General features: G+C 51.1%; 1 protein-coding gene across 10 annotated transcripts in view; it reads left to right on the forward strand.

The window, feature by feature from the left end:
- Window positions 1–22,470, forward strand: part of CUX1 (cut like homeobox 1) — a 359,174-nt gene that overhangs the window by 159,209 nt on the left and 177,495 nt on the right. For all 10 annotated transcript variants that reach the window (XM_045773833.2, XM_087867942.1, XM_045773836.2 and 7 more), the window contains exon 3: window positions 7,810–7,857. In XM_045773833.2, the coding sequence (XP_045629789.1) occupies window positions 7,810–7,857 (48 nt within the window). The remainder of the gene's footprint in view (window positions 1–7,809; window positions 7,858–22,470) is intronic.

The following is a 22,470-nucleotide window of genomic DNA, read 5'->3' on the forward strand; positions in this document are numbered from 1 at the left end:
CCACTCCTGGGCTGTCGCCATAGGGGATGAGGCACCTCTGAGAGATGCCATCAGATAGTCCTGAGTCTTAAATGTCATTTCACAGAAATGCATGTGGGTTACCGTGGAGCAGAAGTGAAAGGGACTTTGTAGAATTGAGCAAAATACCCTGAAAAGTCTGGACTGTAGACTGTTTGGGAAATAGGGACCATTTTATGATTGGAGATGTGTTTGTGATTCATAGCCTTTTGTTGACACCTGACAGTGAGCCATCTCCCTTCCCCTGCTTGTCCTTCTGAGCCTAAACAGCCGTGTCCTGGGCACCGTTCTTTCCTGGACACAGAGGTGGACCCTACCGGCCACCAGTTCGATATCTATGGCGTGGGATTCTGCGATGTGCCCAGCCCGCAGGATGGGAGAGATGGCAGGGCGTATAGGGAATACCAGGCTCCAAGGTGGGGACAGAACCTTCCCGAGAGACCACCCCAGTGCCCTGAATGGGCAGAAAGCCAAAGATGTACACTGCGGCCAGGGCCTGTGTTTTGGGATGTCATGCCTCGCAGGTGCGTGTGAACGCCACGTGGTGATTTTGTTTTGTTTTGCTCTGTTTTTGGCTTCTAAATCAGCACGATTTTCTCCAGGAGTCATCATTATACAGAAAATTCCTCAATTGCATTTTGCCGTTCAATTTTCTGATCTCAGAAGTGAGTTGTGAATCAGTGGTTTGGAGAACAATGAAAATCCTTTTCACCTAGAAGCGTCTCTCTATAAACACTGCTTATTATTTGGAATGCACTCAAGGGAGAGAAGGTTGAAATGCGCTGTTCTGGCTTTGCCAACAGACATTGATATTAATAATCTCAAGGACATCACTTTCTATGTGTTAAGATGTTTGTTGCTTTTTGCTCAATAAATGGTACAAAATCAGAGCGAATTTAAAACTGCGCTGCGAAACCTGTCAGTGTAATTAGTGGGTACCCCGAGATTACAGAGTGGTTTTTTTTTTTTTAATCTTTGTGTTAAATCCATCATTATCAGTTCACGGCAGTATGATTTTCATTGGCCTGACCCCCGCTTTCTTCAGTTTACAGTTGCAGAGAAGGGCACATAGACACACGTGGGGACCAGCATGGCTGTGTCTGCAGTTGGCAGTGCTGTGCAGACAGCAAAGGGCACCGCGTTCTGAAAGGACAGTAAATCATGTCATGTGCTCGCTGATGATGCTGGGGCGGCCCGGGGTCACATGAAGTGAGCATCCTCGGCCCCGACTCCTTAGTTTAGTACGAAAGCAGATAATATTTGCAGGTGGCAGAATTGGATAAGGAATTTCTCAAACTGCCAAAAATAAAATTGGAATGGGGGATTTTTAGCTGGTGACTTGAAATACCTACGAACATACCAGTTGTATGTGTTTGGGTGTGAATATTTAGTGCCTTTTTTCCTCTAAAGTTTTTCAAATATACGTATATGTGTGAGTACAAACACACATCCAGCTTTAATCTCTAAACAGTTATTTGAGGGGCGCCTGGGTGGCTCCGTTGGTGAAGCGTCTGCCTTGGGCTCAGGTCGTGATCCCGGGGTCCTGGGATCCAGCCCCTCATCATCGGGCACCCTGCTCAGCGGGGAGTCTGCTTCTCCCTCTCCCTCTGCTCCTCCCCCCTACTCATGCACATGGCTCTCGTTCTCTCTTTCCCAAATAAATAAAATCGTTAACAAAGAGTGTAAAAATATATATCTAGAAGGTGATTTGAGCAAGTCTGTCATGCGATGTTTCTATGTCCAAAGGAATGGTTGTGCTCTAAGCGAATACAGTGAGTTGGTCAGAGCAGGGCCAGTGGGGATGAGTTTATTTACAGTCGTGATGGAAGGCTCGGCGCTTCTGCCTTCCGGAATGCTGCGACAGGACACAGGAACGCTTTTCTCATCTCTTCTACTTGTCCACGCTGGTGTTTTCGTGAGGCAGGCCCGGAGCCAGGTTGGCAGGCTGTGGGGTCAACTGAGGGCAAGCGACCTCGAGGGCACCCGGGTCTCGTACCCGCACCAAGGCCTCCCTGCACTCACGCCCTGCCTGCTCTTCTGTCATCCACGGGGGTCCCAAATGCCTCGGCCCCGCCACCTTTCACATTCCGTGACCCTGTCCAGCGTCAGCATTTCCCCTCTGAGTCTGGTCCCATTGTAAGACTCTTGAGTAACCCATGTGTGCTCCACCGCATGTCACTGTCTAGGCAGTCCCCAAATGTCACCCCTGTGCCCACACCTGGCCAGGGTGATGGATTCCTTTACAGAGTCTTGCTGTGGCACAGGCCTTGGAGAGCCGGGCTTACACCCTCACTGCCGGCCGTGCGACCTTGGACCAGTTTTCTTCCCCTCCTGAGCCTCACGTCTCCTCAGCTGTAAAATGCGGGTGTCTGTCCCTTCTGTCGGCGGGGCTGCTGCGTGTCACATGCTCAGTCACGAGACCTGGTGTTAACTCGGCCCGAGACCGTCTTCCCCACCGTCCCCACCTCTCTCCTTAGAGCTCAGAGCCCCAGCACCTCAGCCCCTCACAGGTTGCTCTCTACCCCCTCTCCATTCGGGGTGCCCTCAACGCCCCCAGGACTCCCTGGCTGCTCAACCCAGCGGTTTTCTCGCACCTCACATCTGTGACGCGTCTGTTCCCCTGCTCTCCTCCTGCTTCTCTTGATTCCTGTTCTTTCACGTCTCCCTCTGACCATCTGGGAGGGGGGCTGGCCAGCCTCGACCCTCTCTCCAGGAGAGCCCTGATTTGTGACTGCCTCTCTTAGCCTTGAGCTGCTGCATGAGACGGTGGAGGGGCGGGGGGCGGGGGCGGGGGCACTGGACATGTGGCCGGTCCGAAGTGAGATGTGCCGAGGCATAAAATGCAGATTTCAGAGGCTTATTAACACCAGAAAAAGAGGTATCGTTCTTTGTCAATTAAATAACTAAGTTATAATAAATTCAAATCATTTTTGTATTGATTACATGGGAAGTGAAAATAGTTTGGACGTATTCGTTTCATCATTTCTTTTTGCTTTTTCAGTACAGCCGTGGGAAATTTTAAGTCACGTAGGTGGTCAGCGCCTGGTTTTGGGCCCTGACGCAGCCCCCTGTCACACGGCCAGGTCCTGATACAATCTGAAGGACTGATTGTTTAGCCACTTTTCTTCCACTTACTCACTCCTGCACCCACTCCGTGTCTTCTGAGGTCCCCCTGTGTGCCAGGCCCCGTTCCAGACACGCACGGGACTGAGATCAGCGCCCCTGTAAATGCAGCCCGACATCGCATTCAGTCTCTCGGGAGCAGCCTCGTGTCGGTGCCAGCCGGGCCGTGGGCCACAGAGGGCACCTGATGCCCTGGGGGGCCACGCCTGCAGCCCTGCCCCTGTACCACGTGGGGTGCCACTGACCCTCCGGGGAAAGGAATGGCGGACCCGCGCAAGGTTTAAAGCCTCTCATGCCTTGATTTCCTCCGCAAAATATTGTCCCGCCTGGTGTTGGATGCTGGAGATGCCAGCTGGGGGGCGGTGGGGGGACTAAAACCCGCTCCCTGCCCTCAAGCAGCCCCCAGTCTGGAAAGGCGAGGATGCGCTCTTACCATCACAGCTGTCTATACAGATGTACAGTGAGAAGCGACAGGAAGCACGTCCTGTGACATTGGGGCCTGGCTGCTTCCGACTCTCAGTAGCCAGATCGAGACATGTGGAAAGCCTTAGGAGTCCCCTCTGCAGAGCCCAGGGGCCATCAGGAGCCACCAGCTGTCAGAGCTAGCGAGACAGGCCTGCAGACGACGTGCGGGTGGGGCGGGAGCTCAGCCATAGCTCCCTGGAAAGCGAGGGGCCATCCCGAAGTCCAGGCCTGGAAGAGGCCACGGTACCCACCGATGGTTGTTGGACAAGCGTCATGTTGGAGTTACCGTCCTCGAACTGTTCACATCTTATTTTTACATAGTAGATGAACATGGGTTTGTGGCCTCTCTTTTTTTTTTTTTTAAGATTTATTTATTTAGGGACGTCTGGGTGGCTCAGTCAGTGAAGCATCTGCCTTCAGCTTGGGTCATAATCCCAGGGTCCTGGGATCAAGTCCCGCATTGGGCTCCTTGCTCAGCAGGGAGTCTGCTTCTCTCTCTGCCTGCCGCTCCCCCTGCTTGCTCAGTCTCTCTCTCCCTCTCTCTCTTTCTGACAAATAAATAAAAATCTTAAAAAAAAAAGATTTATTTATTTATTTTAGAGAGAGAGCTAGCAGGGGGAGAGGCAGAGGGAGAAAGAATCCTCAGGCAGACTCCCCGCTGAGCACAGAGCCCGACACGGGGTTCAGTCTCATGACCCTGAGATCATAACTTGAACCAAAATCAGGAGTCAGACGCTTAACCGACTGAGCCACCCAGGCGCCCTGGTTCGTGGCCTCTTGAGAGGAAGATTCGCAGCACATCTGCGGAAGCTGGGTTTGCGTGCCACGGGCCAGGCTGTCACGGCTTCGTGAATGTTCGCCAGCTCTTCTCTACCCCCTAGGATGCGTACCCTAGCACCAGGCTGCTTGGTGAGAACACTGGAGAATACAGCCGCACCTCATTAACCAGTCGCTTTCCTCAAAGTCAGCCTTTTTGGAAAACAAACAACAGACAAACTCCATCCATCATCCTGTGTTTGCACTTTGTGACCAGAGCAGTCCAGTGCGCTCCTCCTGCCCGTCTGTCCTTGCCCTGGGGCAGGGGGAGGAGGGAAGAGGACCAGCCCGCCCCCCCCCCCCCGCCCCGAGTCCCCAGGCCCTCTCTACGGTCACCCTGCCCTCCGTGTCACCCTGTCCCCAACACACAGTGGGCTGTTCACGTTAGACCTTCTGCGTCGTGACTGGTTGCAGGTTTCTGACGACGGAGCGTGGCTCATCTCTTGTGATTACGACATGGGCTTTTACCATTGATCTTGGCTGGGATCCAGCGGTGATCCCCCTCATTCTTCACCCTTTTCATCTCTGGTTCCCCACTTATCCCTTTCGGTGTACATTGTATCTCCTGTCCTCCTGAGAGGAACACCGGCTAAGGGAGTCTTCTCGCCCTCCTCCCTGCCTCCGGCTCGCTTGGGCCATCCAGGCACATCTCCCCAACTCTGGGTCCCTGACTTACTCACATCTGCAGAGTCTCTGACCTAGTAGAACCCCAGGTCCCGGGAATCAGAATGCGGGTACCTTTGGGGGCTGTCTACCACAGATGGCCTTATTTATTTAGGAAGAGGCTGGTAAAGAGTTTGACTGCTTTTTTTGTCAGTGAACTTGGTGTAAGAACATAGAAAAGGATGTGGCAGGAACAGAAGTACTGGCTTCTCCGGGGAAATAATGGTATCTATCACCCTTAGGGATGCGACGTATGGGAAAATGGACAATTAAAAGGAAAATGACAATACTTTTCCATCAAATACTTGTACAGGGTCACGATACAAAGCAACGCAGGTTAGCTGTGTTCGGCAGAGAGCTTACAGTCTAATAGATCGCTCCACGGGGCAGGAGGCACCCCGGATCTGTGCTGTCTGGCATGGTGGCCGCCGGCCTCGTGTGGCTGCTAAGTGCTTGAAAGGTGGCTTCTGCGATGCCAGGACCTGAATTTTTAAGTTCAGTTTAATTAAGTTACGTTTAATTAAGCTGGTGGCTACATACTGGACAGGCCGAAACGAGGGGTCCTAACCTGGTTCCTAACCTGGGTCCTAACCTGGGTCGTGTGGGTAGGCTTCGGGAAGGCCACAGTGAAATCATTCATAGAGTTACAACCCGGAGGGAAAAGTCAGTAGCTTTCCTCAGATTCTCAGAAGGCTTCACGACCCAGAGTGGTTAAGGGCCCTGGCCCAGAGGAAGACCACCAGGGACACAGGAGCAGGAAACAGTGGGAGCCGCTCTTCCTCTTCCTAACACCGCTCAGCTCCCCGAGGGAGCGAGCTGGTTTCCGAGCTTAGGATGGAAGAAGGGCCCTTGGGTTAGGGGCTTGGCTAAAGGAGCACAGAATGCTGTCTGTCCGTCAGCAGAGGAGCAAGCAGGTGCCGCTCCTGCTCCTGTGTACCCACGGCTGACAGGGCGGCTCACCTCGGGGGGCGGAGCGGGCCCAGGGCCGGGCCTGCTTAGAGAATCACAGCATCCCAGAGCGGGAGAGGCTGAGGGGTCATCTCCCACCCCTTGTGGGGTGCGGGGCTTCCCTCTTCATCCACCTTCAAGCGAGGCTTGAAGGTCCTGGTGCCCGAGAAGGCTGTTTTCTGCATGCTCAGATGGATTCAGGATAACTCTGAATTTGCTGGAACACTTTTCCCTGAATGATGTTACTCATCATAGTAAAAGTGGTTCGTATTATTAAGTACTTAACTGCGCCAGGAGCAGTACTGTCCCCGATGATTGTGTTTCAGGGAAGACTCGGTTACCCTTGAGCTCGGTGGGGAGGGGAAACTGAGCTTAGGTAGAATGGCAGCCCATGCCCCCACAGAGAGCGAGTGGCCCGGCCAGAATTCTGAATCAGGGCTCTGCCTGCTGCCTTCCACCTAATGGACCAGGTTCTGACCCAGGAGCTGTAGACAGAAGTCCGGGCTCTTCACCTGCCCGGGAGCATCTGTGTACTTGACAGCGGGTTCGAGGTGGTGTGCGCACAGACGGACACGTGGAGACCTGGCCTGCAGTGATCGTGCCTGCCTTCCCAGCCCAGCTGCCGCTTCCTCTGTGAAACCGCCCCTCGCCCCCTTCCTCTGAATTTATCCTTCCTCTGTGCTCTCCCCATAGCACCTGGGCTCTTATCCTGAAAGAATACTTTACCTCCTTCCTGTGTTATGGGTTGATTGGTCCGTGTCCCGTGTTTGCCAATCCTCATCAGCTGGTGTGTGCATCAGGCTTGGAACCTGAGAATAGGTAGATGCCTGGCTTTGGCCCGGACTTATGAAATCCGGTCTGGCACGTAGGTCATGCTCAGTGAATACGTCATCTGCCCATCTCTCGGTGAAGGAGAAGTTGCGTTATTTCAGTCTATTGCAAAGTCTTTGAAGCACATTCTCAATTCATCTTTTTTTTCAATGAGATACAGTCGATACGTAATGTTGCGTAAGGTGGAGGTGTACCGTGGGTTGGGTTGGTACTTTTCCATATTGCAGTATTGATGCTGTGGTAGCGTTAGCTAACACCTTTATCACGTTACATAATTGTCATCTCTTTTTTGTGTTGAGAACAGTTAAGATCGCGTCTCTCCGCAGCTTTGAAGTTTATAAAACAGTGTTATTGACTGTAATCACTGTGTTGTGCATTAGTCACTTCATTGGAAAGAAAATATTCTCAAGGAGATCATACAGCCTTCCCTCTGGGGTTTTCCATTGTTACGAGAGGGGTCCTGGTGGCTTGGGATGAAATTTCCACCGACCGCATCAGACACGGATTCAAAACAGAGGTATCCGCCAGTAACAGTGCTCAAAAGAAAGAGCTAAAATGCTCGACGGTGGCCCCAGGTCCTTTTCAGATACAAACAAGTCAAATGTACAATAGAATATCTCTATTTTATACTAAGCCGCTTATCTCAGCCTGACACCGGCCGACACTGGAGTCCATAGCACATTCAGAATGAGGGGTATGTAGCCGGGCCTGGGGTAGAAGAAGAATCTAGTGGTATTCCCAAGTAAGTTCATTTCAATTGGGGCGCACCAGTCGGCATGATTTATGTCGTATGAGTGAAGGAAACGGACAGGGGAGGTACCAGGATTGCTTTATCTAATGATAATCATCACTGAATTCAAAGCTGTTTTTAGGAGGCCTTAACGAATGTTTCCCTTCTCTTTCCTTCTCCGATGGCTGTTTCCTGACCCACCCCTCTTGCTCCAGGATTTGCGCAAGCAGGTAGCGCCACTGCTGAAGAGCTTCCAGGGGGAGGTAAGCATTTATATTTATTTAATATCTTGAGCCACCCTTCATAGTTCATTGCGTTTTCTTTTTATTCTCATTAAATAACTGCCATTGACAGAAGGTGCTTGCCCAGATGGAGCCTTCCCAGCCGCACTAACTCAATGTCATGTGGATTTTGTGCTTCCCAGTGTGATATTTCCACTGGGTCCTCAATTAAAGCCCGTATGGAAGGTGAAGCCATAGCTGGAATGTAAGAAAATGTGGTAGATTCAGGGGCGAAGCGGCCTGCACGCTTGTGCTTCCCACAGTGGACTGAGTTTGTCCACACTGCAGTCTTCAGGAGCCCACGGACCTCCTCAGGCCCACCGGCTCCCCGAGGTAGCCTGGGGCCGCGGCCACCGTGCGGCCTCCTGCGTGGGAAGGATGGAGTGGGGCAGTCTGGTGCTTTCATGCACAGCTACTGGGGCAAGAGCGATTTCACCAGCTTGAGGCCTGAAACAAAGAACAAGGGGCAGCCACGAGGAGGAAGTTTGGGCTCAGTGTAAGGGAAAGCTTTCTCCTGGTCCTTCCAGAGAAGGACCGCGCCATCTGGCAAGGTGGCAGGGCAGCCCTCGGAGATGTGAGCCATTGAGGTGGGTGACACTCCGGCTCCTTCTCAGGCCTTTGTGGAGACTCAGTGAACTCGAGAAAACCAGGCATTTTGTTACTGTTGTGGTTAGCCATTCCCGGCTCTTAGCTTCTCCCGTTGGGACGACGGCAGCAGTAATGATACTGAGACGCGGGAGCGAGACTTTTTCAGCGCCCTCAGAAGAACCCAAGTCGGTAGCGTCTTGAGAATTTTATTTTCTTGCAACTTCCTGATGCCCAGAGCGCACGGGGAGGGGGCGGGATTTGAGGAAGTGAGATGGCAGGCTCAGGAGGGGCGGGAGGCAGTGGGCCGAGCCAGCTGACTTCTGGGACACGCGGCTAAGGACACCGGCATCCTAGGCCCAGAGCTCCAGAGGCAGGGGTCGGGGCTGCCCTCTGGCAGATTCTTCAGTGAGCAGGTGACAACACAGGGTGAGGGCGCCGTGCAGGAAGGAGCAGGGACCGCTTGGCACCACTGCGGGTTTCGGGAGGGACGCCACAGAAGGCTGTCCTGTTGACCATCCCCTGCCGCAGGAAACCCTCCCGTGCTCAGCCCCGTGAGGCTCAGGGGGTATCACTATCCCAGGTCTGGAAGGACATGAATTGCCTTTCCTCACAAATGCATCTCCAAACCCTGGTTTTCTGAGTGAGACTGTCACCTTACACCTGCCCGCATTGATCCGATCTCTTCTTCTACCCGTTCAGCAGCTTTTGTGAGGCCCAGTGGCTTAGTGTTTCTGCCACGGAAATAGCTCAGTGTGCTGGTTTGGGTGGTTTGCTTGTTTTTCGTTCTGTTTGAAAAATTTCCAATCTGCATAAAAGGAGAAAGAACTAGTATAACCAGCATGCGTACACCCTTTACCCAGACTGCCCTCTTGCTAGCATTTCGCCACATTTGCTCCCGCTGCCCTTTTGTTCGGCATTTGAAAGTAAGTTGCAGATAGCCCGGCTCTGTACCCCTAAACACGTGCATGCATACGTCTCCGAAAAGTCAGGTTGTTCCGCAATATCACCGCGTAAGCCCAGGTACCACACCTGGGAAAGCAACACTCATTCCGTGGTAGCTAATATTTGGTCCCAAATCAATCTTCCCCAGTTACTCTCAAAACGTCTTTTATAACTGCCCTGACCCCTAACTGGGGTTCAGTCAAGTTCATGTGTTGTACTTCAGGAATGGGCGTATATGTATTTATGTACATCCGCCGCCCACACGCATGTATGTTACATGTGCATTCCTCCTTCAGTGTCAAACTGTCTTCACACCCTCTGACTTTTAAGAATGTAACCCACTTATATGATAGCTTACCCCACATTCTGGATGGGGTAGTGGGTATGCTTCCAGATATATTAAATTTGAAATGCCTGAGAGACATTCAGATTTTTCTTTGCCTTTTCTTAAAAAGGCTATTTGAAAAATAAATATTTTTATAGCACTGCTAATATTTACCATTGCTAATTGCTATGTTTATATTAAATAATTTGTGCTTTCCAGTAAGCTAATTTGAGTAGAAAGGGCTAACTCCTACTTGGTTCTGAAGAAGGAACGCTCATAGGAGAGGGCAGCTGCAGACGGGGACCACATGACGGTCGGTTTTCTGATGAGTAAGGCCAGAAGCCAGCGTGTCTCAGTGGTTCGATGGGGCAGGATCCATTCAGCTTGTTTTTCTGAAAAGTTGCCATCTCTAATCAGAGAATTGCTCTTGTATCCTTCATTAGTGCCTGCTGAATACAGTTGTGTTTATCGGATATATTCTTTGAGTTTATCCCAAAGTGCTTGCGTTCCCCCTGGAACAAGGTATGATGTTGTAAAAACATGTACTTTGCCTTGGAATTTGTACAGATTACTTTGCTATTTGAGATCCTGAAAAGAAAAATCAAAACAAAGAATAAGATAAAGTTTTCAGACAGCGAGAAATTCACACAGGACTTCAGAGTTCCTGCGAGAGGGTGTATTTGTAGTGTGTTGTACCGTCATGGGAAACGTTAGCCCGGCCAGGGTACCACTCAGGCCCTGCAGTGTTTTCTTGTGGTTCTCAGGGTAAATCCAGACACCTTCCTTCCTGCGGCTGGTGAGAGGTGAGACCCACGTGATTGGACAGCTGCCTCCCTTTCTACACTCCTACCACTCCTTACCGCCTATCGCTGGATACACGCCATTCTGAATTTCTTCCAGGCCCAGGCGCGTTGGGCATCCTCGCCAGCTTGGCACGAGCGGAACCGCCTCTTTGCCTGGCTCCTTTCAGCTTGGATGCCACTTCCTCAAGGGATGTTTTCCCTGAGCCCCAAATGATAGGCCAGGTCCCCTCCACCGTGTGCTCCCATTGCACGCACGCGACTTGTGACGCATTTGTCATCGGGCTAAGAGCCTCCTGTCCCTTTGTCTCTCTTCCCCTTTAGCCTGTAAGTTGTGTGAAGGCAACCGCTGTGCCTTGTCTCATTGGTCGTTGTTTCCCAGCAGCAGCCACAGCAGGAACTAAAATCTTTTAAGGCTCTCAAAAATGGCCAGGGAGTAAATGATTGAACAGTGAGGTGCCTCTGGAGGTGGTTTTTAAAACATTTTGCCTCCATCCTTTCTTCAGATTGTGCTATATTAATAAGGAGAAAGGGGCGCCAGGCCTTCTGCTCGGGAAATAGCTTTAAAAGAAACTAGTGAATAACTGTATCTGTTGTCTTTGATTGAAGATCGGTCACTTGGAGTCATTATAGCAAAGCCATCAAATTGAGCTCACACCCAAATGTGATGGAGTGATTGACCAATTGATCACCATACCTAAGTTTGCCTGTTTCACAAGCCCAGCCAACTGATCAGTGCGGGGGAGAAGGTTGATATTTAATTCAGTAGGGGCGCCTGGGTGGCACAGCGGTTAAGCGTCTGCCTTCGGCTCAGGGCGTGATCCCGGCGTTCTGGGATCGAGCCCCACATCAGGCTCTTCCGCTATGAGCCTGCTTCTTCCTCTCCCACTCCCCCTGCTTGTGTTCCCTCTCTCGCTGGCTGTCTCTCTGTCTGTCGAATAAATAAATAAAATCTTTAAAAAAAAATATTTAATTCAGTAATTCAGGCAGTAATTCAAACAGTCCCTCCAGTGATGTGACACAGTCTCTGGGAAAGCACGAAGTGTTGGAAATTGTCTCTGCCTCTCCTTGCTTCTCTCCCGGACAAGGGTCCTGGTATAAAAGGTTGAGGAGGGGGAGGAGTTGGCTTGGGCCCTCCTCTTCTTGGCTGTAGGGGAGCTGGATGCTTAAGCCAAGTGTTCTCAGAGAGGAAAATCCTCTTAAGAAATAACTTAGATGCTTATATCAGGGAGGAAATGAAAGACTGAAAACCTATGAGCACCCACCTTAAAACGTTAGAGAAGTACAACAGAATAAGCTCAAAGAGAACAGGAAGGAGGAAATAATAAATATAAATAGTAATAAAATCTATAATTATTTAAAAAAAAAAAAAAAAGACCCAAGAGAGAAACAGCCCAGAAACTGGTTCTTTGAAGAGACTTCCTAATCAGGAAAGAAAAGGTTAGTAATGGAAACAGGGTACCTTTGCAGCCACAGCAGAGATTAAAAAAATAGTGAGGGAATATTACGGTCAATTTCATGCTGATAAATTTTAAAACATGGACAAAATGGACACGTTTCTGAAATACTAGAATGCACCAAAGCTGATTAAAGAAGAAATGGAAACCCTGAGTAGCCTTGTAACTATCATGGAAATGGTTCCATCAGGTAGGGACGGTTTTCACAAGTGTCCTGTCAGTCATACATGAAACAGACAAGTTCTATTCTTTGCAGACTCCTTTAGAGAATAGAAAAAGAAAGAACACTTCCTACCTCCTTTTGCGAAGCTAGTGTAACCTTGGTACCAAAACCAGACAAGATTAGCGCAGGAAGAGAAAATTTAAAGTCAGTCGTATTTGTGAATAGATACATAGAAGTCCCTAAAGGAGTGTTAGTAAATGGAATCCATCAACCTCTGTGTATCCCAAGAATGCTGTTCGGTTGAACATTAGCAAAATCTATTAATGCACATTAATATTAGCAGATTAAAGGGAGAGATTATCTTAATAGAAGAAAATAATTTGATAAAATTCAGCATTCATTCATGATAATAAAAACAAAACAAAAACCTACTAGCCATGTGATGTAGAGGGGAACGTCTTTAACCTGGGGGAAAGTATTTACTAAAAACTTACATCAATCATTATACAAAGTAATATCAGAAATATTCCCTTAGGGGCACCTGGGTGGCACAGCGGTTAAGTGTCTGCCTTCGGCTCAGGGTGTGATCCCGGCGATCTGGGATCGAGCCCCTCTCCTACTCCTACTCCCCCTGCTTGTGTTCTTCCTCTCCTACTCCCCCTGCTTGTGTTCCCTCTCTCACTGGCTGTCTCTATCTCTGTCGAATAAATAAATAAAATCTTTAATAAAAAAAAAAAGAAATATTCCCTTAAAAATCAGGAGCAAGACAAGCATGTGTACTATTGCTACTTTTACTTGACATTGCACTGGAAGTCTCAGCTACCATGGAAGACAAGAAGGAGATCAAGTATTATCACAGAAGAAACAAAACTATCATTTTTTAATTATTTAACAAGGATGCTGGATACAAAATCAATATGCAGAAGTAATTACATGTTTCTACATTGACAGAAAACTGAAAAGGATACAACTAGAGTTAGCAACAAAAAATAAGGGATACCTAGAAATAAATATAATAATGCATAGGAACTCTTTCTGGAGAAAAGTTGATCATTTATACTGAAAGATATTAAGAGGGACTTTTAAATAGAGGGACAGACGGTATGCAGGGGTAGAAATTGCCACTATTATTAGTGATAATCAATTTCCCCCAAATTGATTAAAGGGAGTCATTGTAATTCCAATCCCAATTCCAACAGACTTTTTCACAAAACTTGAAAAACTGATTCCAGAAGTGATAAGCGAGAGCAAGTGGTCAGTAATGGTGAAGGTAGCACTAAGTAGAGGGTTTGCCCCACCAGATGGCGAAAGCTACAGTGAGTGGCACGGGGTAGAGAAATACAATCATGGGACGTAGTAAAGCCGCCGGGAACTGACATGTGCATATATTGAAGCCACAAGTGTTGTAAAGACAGGACTACAGATCAGTGAGGAAGGACAGGTTTTTCAGTAAAGGGTCCTCTGACAATTGGTGATCCTTATGGAATTAAGTGAGATTGGATCCATACCTCACATGCAAACACAAATTACAGGTGAAGACTTAACGCAACACTTGAAACCTTGTAGAAGAAAATCTAGAATACGATGACTTTGGGTTGGGTAGGAGTTCTAGGAAACCATAAAGGAAAAAATCGTTACATTTTAACTACATTAAAAGTTTTAAGTAAAAGCTTTGTTTACTTATTTATTAATTATGGAAAGACAATCTACAGAAGGTGGTATTATAAGCCTAGGGCACTGCTCACTCAGTTTTACCTTTGTGTAAACTAGGAAATGGCTCCACCTTTCTCGACAGTTTAATATGTTGGATAATCCATTCTTACCTGAATCTTTTTCATAATAAAGACCAAATGTCTCTGATGTGAATGGTGCTCCCTGGGGCCAGACTGTCAACAGATCTTGTGTGGGGGATCCCTGGCCGCATGTCACAACTCAGGAGGCCACAGTTGCCACATACACAAGGATTAGTAATAGGAAAGCATTAACAAACTTTTACCTATTCATAAGAAAAAGAAACCTATCCCAATAGGAAAATGGGCAAAAGCCACAAACAGCATCCTCAGAGAAAATCAGAATGGCCAATAAATACATGAGAAGAGGCCCAACCTCATAAGCAGGGAAAGGCAAGTTAAAATAAACACAGCTTTCTGGTATTTGCCAGGTTGGCCGGAGTCCAGAACTCAAGACAGGAGTGTAATTTGTGTAACTGTCGTGAGAACCAGTCTGGCATCAGATACCAGAGCCACAGAAGCACATACACCTTGACACCACCCTTCCACTCCTGAGTATAAATTCTAACGAAGCGGAAGCACGGGCCCCAGGAAGCCAGGGCAGGAGTGCTTGAAATTCGTAAACAAGCGGAAACAACCCATTTTCCATCAGCAGTAGAAAGAATGGGCAAAGAGCATTCTAGCAGGGGAAAGCGAACGACACGTGAAAACGGGCACTACGGAGCTGACGTTGTTTAGGGGTATGTGTATATTTTTATTACGTAATCAAACCATAAAGAAAAGGTTGCGTAGGAAATTCAGAACACAGGTTATCATAGCTAGGCCCAGGGGAGGTTTCAAAGGTCATGGCAGTCTTCCTACTCACAGGTGCTCGTTTTGTTTTTTTCTACTTTATATATTCTTTTGTAAGCATGAACTACTGTTTCGAAAAGAAAGAATTGTGCTTCTGAGGCCATAGCTATGGGATTGTACTTTTGCGTGTGAGCCGCTAAATATTTCCCCCTCTCTTTGCATTTCATGTATGGTAGATTTTAATCTCAGGGCAAGTGGATGTTTCTGGTGAGGCTGTGCACTTGGGAAGGCCGAGGGGGAAGGCACATTTGTGGGAGTGTCCAGAATGGCATTTGTGGGGCACGAAGCAAGTCCAAGTGCTGTGCTGGGTGCTTTCCGAACATAAGCTCGCCCCGTCCTCACAACACTGGAAAGTTCTGAGGAGCCATAGCCCGGCAGAGACCCCTGTCCTGGGTGTTAAGTCTCTGCCCGTCTGCATTCTGTAATCACTAGTATGTTCCATCTTGAGCCAGCGTGAGTGGGCGAGCACCTGCCTTATCCCCCAGCCCTCTGGGCCGGGCTTCTGCAGAGAGCCCTCTCCACTCTGATGTGTGCCCGTTACTCTTCGACCCACCGCGGTCTGGCATCTGGCCCTCTCCCTTGACCCTGGTAGTCCTCGGCTCTCTCAAATCAGGGACGTTCAGCCCGCCAACAGCTTCTCTCGATGTTGGTCCCTTCTTTTGACACCCCATGATAGTACGCCCTCCGGTTTCTGTCCACTTCTCTGGCTGTTGATTTTCAGTCTTCTTGGGCAGCTCCTTGGCATTCAGCCCTCCGAGTGACGGCATTCTGTGCAGCGTAATCTCCTGGGACCCGTCTGCTGAAAACCCAGGTGTCTTGTCTCTAACTCCGTCTCCTTTGCGTTCCAGGCTCATAGGAGACTGCCTCTTGCGTATTACCGCTCACGTGATCCACAGGAGAGCGCTCTGAGCCCATGACCGTCCCATCGCCAGTTCCCATCCCTGCCCCAGGTCTCCTGCTGCCTCCTTTCCCTTCTCAGGAATGGCCCTGCAACCCACTTGGCAGCCTCAGCTGGAAATCTAGGACACCTTCTCCCTCCCGTCCGCCCCACTCTCTTCCATCCTTCCTCCCAGCGCCCTCATCTGCCCGCATCTTTCCATCCCTGCCACCCATAGTCTGTCCTAACCTGTCATGTGTCACCGAGGCCACTGCAGTGAGTCGTTCCCGAACCGGCCTCTGTTCCAGCCCCTGCCCGCTCCACCCGCACTGTTGCTCTGCATGTCGCCCCGGAGCAAGAGCGCGTCACTTCCTGCTTACTGCCCTTCCGTGGCTCCGGTGCCCTTGAGGCAGACGCGGAACCCTGACCTCAGCCTTCAGGGTCCCTGGCCTGGCTGCGGCCCACTCCCTTTTTGGTGCTCCCTTCAGCTGTGATGCCCTCGAGAGGTCTCCTCTGACTACCAGTCCAAACCGAGGCCCTCTTCCTGTTTCTCTTGTAATACCCTCTCCTTTCATCCAGAGTGCTTTTCTCCTTGTCTTTGTGGGTTTGTGTCCACCCACTGTCTCTGGACTTTCTACGTCTGTATGGCCTCTGCATACCCACCCCCTGGCCCTAGTGCGGTATGCGGTAGGTGTCCATTGGCTGGATGGGGGGGGACGCAGTATCCTTATTTTACAGATGAGGAAGCTACGCCCAGAGAGGGAAAGGACCCACCCAGAGGCACACGGGTGAGCTTGGCAGGACTGGGACCCACCACCACGTTGGTGTCTCTGATACGTCTCGGGAGACGGGGAAGTGACGCCTTCCACCCTCCATCGTCTTAGTCACCCTCCCCGGTCTATGATAAGGACAGTGGGTGTTCGTCTTATGCAAAGTGCTTTGCAAATGCTCCTTAGGCTCCCCTCCTCTTCTGACCAGCCCTTCCTGCGTGGATGTTGCCCTCCACACCTTGTCCCCCGTGGGCGTAAATACCCATGACTGCGTGTAGACTTGGCTACACGCCTGATCTGCACCCCCTGGAGGAGCAGGGCCCCGGTGAACTGCAGGCGCCCTCCTGCCTGTGTCACCTGCCACCTGGCCCACACGAGGGGCCAAATCATCATTTGAAACTTGCCTCCGTCCTGAGGGCCCACATACCATGAAGACTCAGAGCTGTGGCCAGGCCACGTGAAACTCCACATCGCCTCTCGTGCCGGGTTTTACTCTCTCATGTCTGTTGCGTTCTTCATTCAGTGAAACCCTCTGGCTTTGTGCAGCTCTGGGCCAAAGAGGAGCTAAGGATATAACCTTGGACGCAGTCCACCAAGCCCCTGCTGCATTGAAGCTTATGTCCTAGTGAAGGGAAACGTCGTAAAGACAGGGTCATGTCAGACGGGGACACGTACTGTGAAGGAATTCAGACGGGAAAGCAGTGGAGCAGGGGGGCTTCTTCGGAGACCATTGTCGTCAGGGAGGCCTCTGCCGGGAGGTGGCATATGGAGGGAGACCTGAGAGATGAGAAGAACCAGACAGGCTCCAGGCTGAGCGGGGGCAGCGCTCCGGGTGACCAGGCGCCAGAAGGAAGGCTGCGGGGATGAGGGAGGAAGGCAGGCCAGGGCAGTGCGAGGCCCCGTGCACACTTGGAGGGCCATTTGACAGATTTTAATAAACAAACAGATGAAACGGATTCACGATGGGTAAATAGTCCATGAATTCGTTAAAAGTTGTGGAGAGTTTCAGGGAAGTCGTGTAGCCAGGATCGGTTGTGCTGTAACGTACTTCGGTGCTCAGATCTAAAGGCCACGTCTAAATAAAGCCAGAACGTCCAAGTACTTTACTCCAGAGAACATGTCACAGGGAGTTGGAAGGACCTGGGAGCCAGCCCGGGCGCTGTCGCTCACTCTCCTGTGACCTCGGGCAGCTCCCGGGCCTCTTTCCGCCTGACTTTGCTCTTCTGTAAAATGAGTGGGTGAGCGAGAGAGTCGGCAAGGAGCCCCGTAGCTCTGAAGAACAGTATGACTCAGTGGACTGATACTTGGGTTGACCGTCATCAGCAGAAAAGAAGAGGACATCTGTCAGCAGTTAGAGCCCCTCAAAAATGGAGTGAGCTCTCATCTAAGGGAGTGAGTTTCCTGTCCCTGGGAGTATTCAGATAGGGGCAGAGGACCACCCATGAGGAGCATGGTCCGCTCTTACCATTCTCCTTCGAGTCCCCGTCCTGTCTACACTCAGCGAGTGCCGTGCTGAGTGTCCTGGGCAGGGTGGTGTCAGAGACGATTAGACCAGGCTGCTGGTTCCTCAGACTGGTCCTCGGAGGGACCAACGGGCTTCGTGAGAATCACCCACGTGTTACCAGAAATTCTGCTCCCCGGCTCCTCCCGGTGAGGTTCTGATTCAGCTGCTCAGGCCTGCTGAGGAATTTGACAAAGTCCCCCCCCCCCCCCCGCAAATGCTTATGCGTAGCCACTCGTCGGAACCACCGGCCTGGGTTCCTGGCATGGGCACTTCCTCTCAAAGCCGAGTTCTGTGGCTCTGGCCGCACGAGCACCTGACATGGGCAGGTAGGGAGCTCCATGATGGAGCTTTGAAAGTATTTCCAGGCTTTTCAGTCCTTGGCTTCTGCTGCGGCCAGACTGGTCTTTTCCCTGTCCCCAAACATGCCTTGTGGCTTCCTGCCTCTGACCTTCTCCTGAAGTCATGGCATCCGTTTTTAGAACCTTCGGCTCTTCCTCACCTGTAAGAATCATTTCCATCTTTGAAGACCCATCCCAGCCCGAGTTTCTCCGTTTTTCCTTTGAGGGCCCGCATCTTCACTTCGACGTCCTACCCTCTTCCTTGCCCTACCGCGCTCGCTCAGCAAGACCTCCTTCGCCGATGGCTCACCCGCTCACGTCCTCCCCCGTTAATAAGTACTCGGCGGGTGCTGTGTGCGAGGCTCCCCGCTAGCCTCAACAAGAACAGTTGAGGCTGCTTCCCCTCTCAGGGGCGCCAGGGCCATCTGTGAGTTGGGACCCAGTGTCCCTGACAGGTGACGATGGAGCAGACGGGGCTTCACGAGGACCCCAACCTCACCTGCTGTCCTGACCCCTTTGCTGGGGGGGAGGGAAGAAGGGGGAGGACTTGTTTCTCAGCCCACACAGCCATCTGCAGACTCTCAGGCCTTTGCACGTGTGTGGTACTTGAGGGGACGGTGGTGGCAGTTGCGGTGGCCGTGGTGGTGACGGTGACAGTGTTTTAATTACCGTACGGTGCCGTCCGAGGGCCCGGCGCTGTACGGTGTCTTCCTGGAGGCCCCCTCCGTGACGGCTCAATTAGGGGAGCGGCAGGACTGTGGTTCAGTATTCGGGCCAGCTTCCTAATTGAAAACACATTCTCTCGTCCGAAGCTGCAGCTGGTTTGGTTCTGCTCATGCAGAAAAGGATATAACCTTGCCTAACATAGGAAATGAACGGTTGAGAGAGAAGCCAAATTCAATTTCAGTCAGATATGTTGAGGCTAAGCCCGTGATCTATGGAAGCAGGGGAGCGAGCCGTGTGCATGTGGAAAGGGGCGCACTCAGCGGCCCATTAATCACGGCCGCCCGCCCGGCGCGGCCGCCACCGCGTGTGCCACTGCGCCCGCGCCGCGCCTCCGCCGGGGGCTGGCCAGCAGCCAAGCACTCCAGAAGTTAACCTCTTAAAGACCCGGAGCTGCTTTCTGTTGAATAAATGTAATTTTGTGGTCAGAAATAAATGCTTGTGATGTAGCAGAAGCTTTGGAAACAACAGCCAGCCAAAGCTATTACAAATTGCTCCGTGTTGTGGAAGTCAACAGCATACATCAAAATTCCGAGTGTATGGCAAATTGATTTCGGCCCAGAGCTCTGCAGCTATTCAATAAAAGTCCTATTAAGCCATTGTATGTAATGAACAATCCAGAGCAAATCTAATATTTTCAGTGGATAATTATTTTTAACATCCTCTCGGTAACCGTCGGTAGAGGCCTTGGGTGTTTATAGCACGGACCCGCGTGCCGTGGGCCCTCGCCCGCTTTTATCTGCCTCTGCCGGAGGCCCCGAGACAGGCCCCCCCGAACTCGGGGCTCCCGCAAGGTTCACCAGCAGACCCTGCTCCTGCTCGGATGGTTTTCCGGCACACAGCGGGGCCCCGGGAAGCACTGGGTGAATGAAAATGAACTGAGTGGGAATGGAGAAGGGGCAATGAGAGAGTTCTAGAATAAGTGAGTCAAAAGCTGTGTCGGCAGAGTTGGCTCAGCACCAGAGCCTCTAGAGACCGGAGGGTCACAGGTGAGGAATTCGAGGTGCTGCGTGCTGAAGGGACCAGTGCCAGTGCCCGAAAGGAGCCCCGGGTCTTGCCTCCTGCACTTCTGCTCCTTGACAACTCGGGAAGCAGGCTCCATGTCAGGGAACCCCTGCTGATGGAGCCACCAGAATGATCTTGTCACCAGCTGAGGCCACCCCCTTAGTTGCTCTACTGCGCTGTTCAGGCCAGGAGATGACCCTGGTCGCACTGACCCAGGTCACGCTCTATATGGCAGTCTCCCCTTCCAGGCCATACGCTTCTGGAGGACAGGGTTACTCATTCATTCTTTCGTTCGTTAGTATTTACTGAACACCTGCTGTGTGCCAGGCTGGACCTGAACTAGACCGTGGTCTGTAATTGTAGGTAATTAACTCACATGCTGCTTTCACGGCGCTTAACAGTTGAGCAGGATCCGTGTTCCGTATGGCACAGAGCTGGGCACACCGCAGGCCCTCAGTAAACGGTGGGTGGGCAGATGGATGGATGGATGGATGGATGGATGGATGGATGGATGGATGGATGGCAAGGTGGAGAGTTAACACCTCCGGTGTATAAATCAAAAGCATTCTCTGTCCATAAAAAAGGCCCTGTTCTACCCGCTTGCACTCCCAGAACTTTGCGGGGAATCATGTGAGACCAGGAGGCAGTTGTGATATGAAGATAAGGGCCCAGAGTTATAAGGCCTCCGTTTGAGGCCTGACTTACCAGTGACCTTGGCTTCCACTGAGTCCGTTGACCTCTCAGTGCCTCTTTTCCTTCATATGATAAATGTGAAGGATTGGGGGAAATAGATTTGAATGGTGATGAGGAGTGGTATTTGTCTCATAGTTTGTTGGGTTTGTTTGGTTTTTTTCCTGGACTAGAATCAATCCAACTTCTAATAGTCACGTAGTATTTATTTGAATACTGCAGAATTTAAATTATTAGGATATTTTATTTTCTGCAGGTCTCTCTTCTCTTGGAAAAACTCAGTCTGGATGTTAATTAGGTTTTCCTCATGTTCCGTCAATTTAATGCAGTAATTCCTTACGTGAAACCAACACCACAGAGCAGATGGTCGAAAGGAGGCCCGTGAGCGTGCGTGCGTGGCCGTGGGAGGGAGCTCGGGGACACTGTTTGATAACAGCCGAGAGCCCAGCTGAGTTCGTTGCCCGCATGCGAAGTAGCCCACGTCCCATCTCTCCCCTGCTCTATTTCAGACCGTACCACTGCTCTCTTTGCTGGTAATTATTTGCACAGTGTTTTACGTCTCTAAGTTCCCATTTCCATGATCTCCCGCAGCCTTACCCACCACCCTGTGCTGGTGACATTATCACCAGCCAGAGTGACAGGACTGGGCAGGTGGCCGTGAGCTCGAGGAGCATGGTGGGTGCCCGGAGGTGAGGTCTGTGCCCCCCGCCCCAGCTCCACGCAGTTGACTCCTCCCCTCTTGCTGTCTCTCAGTCCCACCCATCCTGGGACCTGTGGCTCCCTGGAGCCTCGTTATGCCAGCCAGATGCCACCCTCTTGTCGGTAAATGCACACCACCTCCAGCAGGTACTCCCAGACTGCAGGAACCCACCCCTGCCGTGACTTTCAGCCACACACTTGGCAGCCACCTGCACAGATGAGCCTCAAGGTCCAAGTGGCCTCAACAGGGTTGCAGGTTAGAACCCAGGTTAAACTCAGTCGGAGACTCATTCCACTGACTGCCACGGAAGGGCACATGACCAGCGTCATCTAACTACAGCTTCCAGAGCCTTCCAAGTTGCCAGCCAGGAAGAGGCAACCTGGCTGGGTAGACCAGTGACCTCCCAGCTCCCCTCCTCACCTAGGACCCTCTTGCTCTTCCACTGCTTGGGACTGTTCGCGGGTCTTGTCCTCTGCCATCGTGAGGACCAAGTGATAGGGGAAGGGGCTAGGAGTCGGCTGGGTCCCTCCCTGGAGCTCGCGCTAGCTGAGCCCTCTAGTGGGAAAGGAGACTAACCCGGAGAGCGGGTTCTGCTAAAACATCCCAACTCTGAGTGCCGCCCTTGGGGAGAGGAAGGAGAGGAAGGAGAACATCTCCTCAGCTCCAGCTGTGTGCCGGAAGCTTCACATTATCTGATTTCGTCTGCACGGCAGCGCAGCCCTGAGAGGTTTTATGATAATTTCTGGAGAGAGGAGGAAGTGGGCCCAGAGAAGTTAAGTAACTTGCTCGAAGCCACACAGCTTGCCTGCCTTAGAGCTTAGACTTGAACGCCACCGTCTGAACTGAAACACTGAAGCCAGTATTTATTCTAGAAAGCTTTCGAAGTGTCTTGAAATTGCTTCCGAAGTAGCAGAAGATGGGGAGACCCGTGAGACTTACGCTTTGCCCTCGAGCATAACAGGAGAGAAACCTGGCGGCTTATGGTCAGCGCACACGAGGGAAAGGATTCTTTCCTGGGGCTCTCGGGGGAAGGACCTGGCGCCTACGTGGGACAGAGCCGTGCACCCCAGGGAGCCCCTCCACCTCCGGACTCAAGCCCCTTCCATCCTCAGGCCTGAGACCACGGGAATC

The sequence above is a fragment of the Ursus americanus genome, chromosome 2 (assembly GCF_024610735.1).
Source record: "Ursus americanus isolate L20-20 chromosome 2, mUrsAme1.1.p, whole genome shotgun sequence".
Lineage (NCBI taxonomy): Eukaryota > Metazoa > Chordata > Mammalia > Carnivora > Ursidae > Ursus > Ursus americanus.